At 35.6% G+C, this 7,079-nt stretch overlaps 1 protein-coding gene across 5 annotated transcripts in view; it reads right to left on the bottom strand.

Annotated features, from left to right (window-relative positions):
* SLC35D2 (solute carrier family 35 member D2) overlaps window positions 1-7,079 on the bottom strand; it is a 59,449-nt gene that overhangs the window by 34,564 nt on the left and 17,806 nt on the right. For 3 of the 5 annotated variants that reach the window (XM_039729750.1, XM_039729752.1, XM_039729755.1), the window contains 3 exons: window positions 6,549-6,627; window positions 4,709-4,791; window positions 1,960-4,102 (listed from right to left, as the gene is read on the bottom strand). In XM_039729750.1, coding sequence (XP_039585684.1) covers window positions 4,000-4,102; window positions 4,709-4,791; window positions 6,549-6,627 — 265 coding nt within the window. In that variant the 3' untranslated portion in view covers window positions 1,960-3,999. Of the gene's footprint in view, window positions 1-1,959; window positions 4,103-4,708; window positions 4,792-6,548; window positions 6,628-7,079 lie in introns of those variants that run through there. The other 2 variants (XM_039729751.1, XM_039729753.1) reach the window with 1 other exon arrangement.

Raw genomic sequence — 7,079 nt, 5'->3', positions numbered from 1 at the left:
TGTTTCTTTCCAGCACACTGTTCATCTCTGAGCCTTGGCAGAGAAGTGAGAGGATGAATCAAGTCACATGATTTCATTTTCCAGGAAAAGTCCAGGATTTAGATTAGGATAACATCACTACATTACACCCACATTTGTAAACTATTGACTAAAAAAAAACTAAACAATGATTTCTGATGTTGGCCTCAGGGGAAAGGTTTCGCTCCTTTTCTGGAAAGTATACAAACCCAAAAAACTAATTTTATCATCATTGTTTACCATTCATAGAGACTGGAGATGGATCTAAACCAAACCTTCAAAAAAGAATACCCCAAACAGAGATCAACACTACTTCTTACAGTGAGGAGTTAAATTGTGGCCCAGACATTTCTAGGACAAATTCACACTGAAACCAGAAAAAAGATTTATCATGTTACATTACTGACACCTTCAGACAGAAACCTACACTTGTGCAGATGCTTTACAAGAGAATGTCTGAATCACATGGAAGGTAGCACTAGATTATCTGTAACAAGAAGATAAAAATCATTACTGCCTTAGCTTAACGACAACCCAGCTTCCTCACACTAAAGCTGTCTTAATTTTCCTCTCAGTGTTCACCTCATAAGTAAGCCAGGCCAAACAACTAAAAAAGGTTTGAATATTTACAGAAGTATTTACAATCAATCACGAATAACCCAAAAAAATCACTCTGTTCAAGGAATAATTTAAGTTTGAAGAGGTATCACTGTTTTCTACATGTAAAAAATAATGCTGAATACCTATTTTAAATTAATGCCCCAAAATTTAAAAGAATCCCATTTATTTGATGATGGAATCAAAACACAATCTTTCACAGCTGTCAGTCTTCTATTCTGCACTTCCATGTTCTGTTTCCATTTTCTGTGGTTGGTAATAAGTCTCAGGTTTACAGAGCATCATGGGCCCAACATAATTCATTAGGCCAAGATAGTGAGAAGAAAATTAATAAATCCTTAAGAATGTGAAGAATTCTTCAGTCTAAATGGTTTTTTTTGTTTTTTTGGGTTTTTTTTGAGGTAAGTGTTTCTTTGCCTCTCTGACTTCCACAGGAATCACTGCAAGAAATTTACACAGTGAATGGGTAGAAAGTCCCTTGGGTGACCACATTTTCTCACTTAATTACAGCAAAGTCACTGCTAAAAAATCCCCACAAAATTTAGAGCATGAACAAATCAATGCACAGGACAATATTTTTTTTTTCTAGTCCAGCAATGATTTTTCTTTTTATGCTTCCTTGTAAATATACCCTGACACCTGTAATGCTATGAATGTCATATTTAAAACCTTAAGTTCATTAATATGAAATCTGTAGAAAAGTAAGCAGCTGTATCCTAAAAAATAAGTTTTAATTTTCCATCTTATTAACTGAAAGACACAATTATTGACATTCTGGATGAAACAGCCATGCAATTTCCCAAATTCTAATATGGTCAAGCCCATATTGACAGAATTTTAATCAGCAAATGTACAGAAATAAACAGTATCTCAGATATAGAAGAAAACAGAAAGGGACTGAAGCTGAGTTTCATTGTGAAAGTATGTAAGCAATTGCAAGTATTTCATACAGTACCTATTTTTGTTATTCCTAGATTTATTTTTTAAATTATTCTGAGTAACACTGTCATAAAGACTATGATTACCAGGTCTGTATTTCAGGTGAGAAATCTAAGTCTGAAGGACTTCAAAAACATTCTGTGAACAAGAAATTAAATAAATCACTTCACTATGGTACAGAATGAGCTAAAGAATCTACTTGAAGTATACTAAAGGAGTTAATATAAAAAGCAAATACTAGTGTTGTTCATGTGCTTGGGACAATTTAATGTGTCCATCCACAAAAAAAAAAAAAAAAAAAAAAAAAAAATAAAAAAAAAAAAAAAAAAAAATTAAAAAAAAAAGTAATCCAAACAAAACACTTGTTAAAACTGTAATCTGTATAATTTTATTTATACAAGGTAGAGCAAAATATTAATGAATTATATGCAAATGTTAAGTGTTCCTTTGGGGGAACTACATTTTATTTAGCAGGTGCCTTGTGTTTTCATCAGTATTGCAATCAAATGGCACTCATACTAATTTCATAATAAATGAAAACTTTCCAATACCTTGTCTTATGGAAGAGAGTTAAGGTTCAGTAATTGAAATTGTGGAGGTAGAGGTGTTCTCAAGAAATAGGATTCTTAAAAAAGAATACACTCAAAAACATTGAAGGTTTTTAAGCATAAAGGAAATTTTTATAAACAGAGATCATGGAAAAATATTTGCAGCAATGCTTTCCCTCCACAGGTCTTCAGCAGACAGAAAATGAAAGTCACATTCTTCGCCAGCTGTGAGAAAATTGATAGCTCAGATCTCTCTTCCCACTTTAACCGTGTCTTTAGATGCCCCTTCTAGTATCTGCAGTCACTGCTCCTCTTGCCATTCAAATCCATGCAGGCGGTCACTCCCTGAAGCTTCTGGTGTGAGTTACTCACATGTTTCTTAGGTCTAAATCAGACTGGTCATTGATGTGCTACACACAGAGTAATGTTTTCTGATTTTCTGTGTTTTCAGATAAGCTGTATTTTAATTGACGTGATCAAACAAGTCAACAGACCACCCTGGTTCCATGTCAAAGTATTTCAAAACCTTCTTTTGATTTGATTATTTTCAAAAATTGTGGCTCATGCTCGCAGGGAATTGAGAACTTCAACAAGATTAATTTCTCTGCTGTCTTCCAACACTTTAATGCGCCTATCACATCTTCAAAGGTTAAAAGTCTATCCTCAGAGAAACAGGTAAGCATTATCAAATATTTTCAATGAAGGAAATACAGATGCAGGTGTTATTGAAATATAGATATGCGTGTAATTGTCCCAGATGATCCCTTAGACCATCTGAGCCTCAATCACTGTACCAGCTGAGCCTACTGTAGTCATCCCCAGGCCCATTATGATTCCTTGCTTAGAACCAAAAGCATAAACTAGTACCAGATAAGCTTTTACTGTATATAGAAGACACAACAGGACACTAGCCATTTCTCCTTATTTAAACACAAATCAGTCTTCCACATATCTATGTTTCCCTCCCCTACTATGTTTGTACATAGCAGCACCACTTCTCTGCAGCTAGGTGGTTACAGATAAAAGGTGAGAGGAGGGGAATGTGATATAAAAAGAAAAATGTACCTTAACAAAAATAGATTTGCTGGTACTGGCTCACAGACACACATACACAGACACACATACACACACACACAAAAATCTTCAAATATTAAAAAATCCCCTGTCATTTCCCTTCTCTCCTTGATCTGCTCCAAAGTTATGATGTTCATTTACAACAACAGTGACAATTTCTGCAGAACACCATAGTGTGATTGAGGATGAGAAAAACACAGAGAGAGAATGCCGACACAACAGTACACACACAGACATAGCCTGAATTTTTCACTGACACTTACACAGGGAACAATCTGGGGGCAAATACCCTCTTTGCCTGCCCCATGCGTTCTATATCACTTACCCAAGAGCACATGCATGCATGAAATCAATCTGAACCACTAGGATATTTCATCTCCTCACTGATATCTAGGTTTGCACATGGCATAAGGCAATGGTAAATTAAGCCTCATGATCTTTACAGGGAATTTCGCCTCAAGAAACTACAGGCAGTCACTGAAACAAAACTCAAAGATCTTGTTGAAATAGCACCCAAGTACAGGTAAATGCAGAAGTTTACAACTTAAGATTTGCTCATAGCATTCCTTCCTATAAGATGGCTTTCAGATTAAGAAGGAAAAGCTAAAATCAAACTAGTTTGCATGTAAAAAAATTGATGTGCAAAAATATTTCTGAGCCAGTGAATTGTGTGCATGTCTGTGACAACTGAGGTAGATTTTTTTTTTGTTGTTCCACATATGTTCCAGGATATACTGATTTAAAGTCTTGGCAATGCTAAACAAACTTGTATCTTCAGTCTCTTTCAAGGCAGGCATTTTGTCTAAGTCTTTGACACTGGAAGTGCATTCTCTTCATCCCCAGGTTGTGCAGGCTTGCTGTTTCCTCTTAATGTTAAAAATGAGTATCTCAGTCCTCCTGCCATACTAAACAAAAGAGAATGAACAGTGGTGTCAAAGATGTCTGATGTTACAGATCTCATTTCATAGGTACGTACCTTTCCTTCTGAAGAGCTAAAGAACACCAGCTATCATAAACTAGGAGTGCCTAAGAGCTAGGTAACCCATCTGAGAAAGTAGCTCCAAGCAGACAAAGATCAATTACCAGTTGCTCACACATATTCATACACACAGGTGATCATCTAAGCATAGAAAGTAACCACTCACAAGTTAGAACTTATATTCAATAGGCACAACTCATTCAGTCAATGTTCTCACTTAAAACATCACATCTGTGTTTGGAAGCCTCACAGTTCAGAACTGCTGCTCATAAAAAATTAAAAATTCCACAGAGTAAAACTGCAGGCATATTTCCACAATTAGGCCTTACCACAACAATATTTAATGTCTGAAAACAGACATGAAAAGACATAACTAACTGTAATGACTTCTACATCCTGCGGCAGTGCTTTGTCAAGCCAGTAGTTTCAAAACTACAACACCCGAATGAGTGCAATCAAACGAAATATAAAACTAGAACTCACTGAGAAATTTTCAGCTTTAATAAATAAAGGTTATTCAAGTTTCACTTACCAAATATTTAGCCCTACAAAGTTTAACATGGAGAATATGTAATCACCACCAATCAACATTCCGATGTAAGCAATAGATATATTCTGAAAGGAAACAAAAGTCATGCATTTATTTAAGTCATATTTCATCTCCATGAATACAAACAATATCAACCAACCCAATTTTCTAAGGAAATAGCTATACTGTGTTGCTGACCACTCTAAAATCAGCCTTTAAACTAATTTAATGGATGTCAGCTTATGGATAATGTAGCAATAAAAAGAATAATAAGATCAGTATGTTTTCTAAATGTATACAATGCACAGTAACTTTCTAGGGGAAAAAAAAAGCAAACAACTATTTGATATTAGGCAAAATGGACCTAAGGTCACCTTTTGAAATGTATTTCTTTATTATCTCTGGAATTCAAATCTCATTTCTTCAAAGTGGGTTTTGGGTTCTCCAGCATAAAAAGGATGCCTTAAAGTTACAGTAAAAGTTACATTATTACCTTAAGAGGGTTATCTGCTTACTATTCCAACTACATGTGTTCTGAAATCACTTGGTAGAGGTTCAAGACAAGCACAGCTTAAAGTTAAAAGTTCTGCCTCTTACCCACCTGCATGAAGTTTTGGAAAAATAGATCCCTAAAGCTAAAAGGAAAAATGTAGAAGTGTGTGATCATTTTACCAACAGTTTGTTGCTTTCAATTGTTTTAGCAGCTAGTCTGCATCTATAAGTCTCTAATGGAGACTGCTGCATCATAACCTGCTTCTCAACTTTAAAGCTGTTCAAAGTGTGTCAAAGACTATTACAGCTAAGAAAACAGAAATAGTCTTGCCCTGAATTAATGGTTTGATGCAGACATATAAAATTTAAAAGAATGCTTTCAGGGCCACAGAATGAAAACTACTAGATTAGTCTTGCAGCTTTAAAAAAGAAAAAGTATGTAGAAAGAGAAGTATCCCCCTCCTTTTGCAGATTTTGTTATGGTGAATGTATTGTTTTCCTTAGTCATGGAAGGGAGCACTTTCAGTACTGTTATTCCTGTTAAGCTAGGTTGAATTCTGAATTCGCCCACAGCTGCATAAATTTTGTCTTTACTAAAGCTCTTTCAGCTTTCTAGTTCTGTGTTTCTCCCCAAACTGGCCTACAAAAAAGCACATGGGCAGTCAGGGATGTTCCTAGACATGCTGTCCTCATCAATACAAAGCAAGAAGTACCAGTTTTAAATTAAATTGGGTTAAAGAAAACAGACTGTAAGGACACCAGGTTCAATTTTTAATACATGCATGTTTTAGTGTTGATCAAATTGACCAGAATTTGTGCAAACCAAAATTAAATAGTCTGTTCAGCTAGAACACAGGTTCTCACACAGAGGCTGAGGTACTTAACCATAAAGCACACTCCATACTTCAGCTTAGTCATTATTCTGTATCTATAAAAGCCCTATGTATCAGCTGCAAAGGAAATTAGATTAGCCCAAAGTAAAAATTAGTCCCCATCAGTTCACCTGGATTTGCATCAGGGCATCTTGACTAACACACAATAACCTAATAAACAACAGAGGCACAGCATAATGCCTGATGAAATGTGGCTAAATGTACGCCTTTTAATTAAAATTGTTCCAGTTTCTCTTGTAGAAGAAACAAAAACAGATCAATACAAACAATGCTTTCTGGAGCACACCCTGAAGAACAGGGTCACTTTGTGGTGTGACCTTCTTTGGCACAAGCAGTGTCTCAGTATTAGCCCTTATTTTGAGTCTCCATGTCAAAGCAGAATCAAGATCACTGCTGAGCCAATGCTCTTTCCTATTTATTTGAGCATTTTTATTTCCCTCTTCTGGTCCACAACTCACCTTGATGGCACCGACTACTGTTGTTGTGAGTGCAGAATTGTAATGACTGCACAGGACAGTAGAATACATCAAGAGAAACCTAAACAAAGAAGAAAATTTTATAAATTCCTCCCAGGGCGTTAAGAAGTTTAACATTACTTCAAGATATTCAACATTATCTGGATCAGTATTTTTCTGGAATCTATAATCCCACCTGTTTCAAACCCTTCAATCCCCCTAAAAGAATTTCTGTGAATCTCTAATTTAAGTTAATGATGTGCACATACAGAATATTCAAAATATATGTGTTAAAATATGCTACTTGAGCTCTAGCAGAGTCAACCCTTTTCTCTGTGCTGTTTATGTCAATATTTGAAGTTAGTTTGACCCCTTGGTTATGATGTAGAAAAGAAGAATAGGATGCAATTCCTTCCTCCTTTGACTGTGCAGTTTCAACATGAACAAAGCATTGTTTCCTTACTTTTAAGTCTCCCACACTTTTCCAGCTGCTTTAAAGAACAAACACACTGAAACAGCTCCTATACTCAAGGA

Source organism: Passer montanus, unplaced genomic scaffold (assembly GCF_014805655.1).
Source record: "Passer montanus isolate IOZ18808 unplaced genomic scaffold, ASM1480565v1 scaffold7, whole genome shotgun sequence".
NCBI classification, from domain to species: domain Eukaryota; kingdom Metazoa; phylum Chordata; class Aves; order Passeriformes; family Passeridae; genus Passer; species Passer montanus.
Note: the sequence above shows the minus strand (reverse complement) of the source record. Positions and strands in the feature narration are given on the sequence as shown.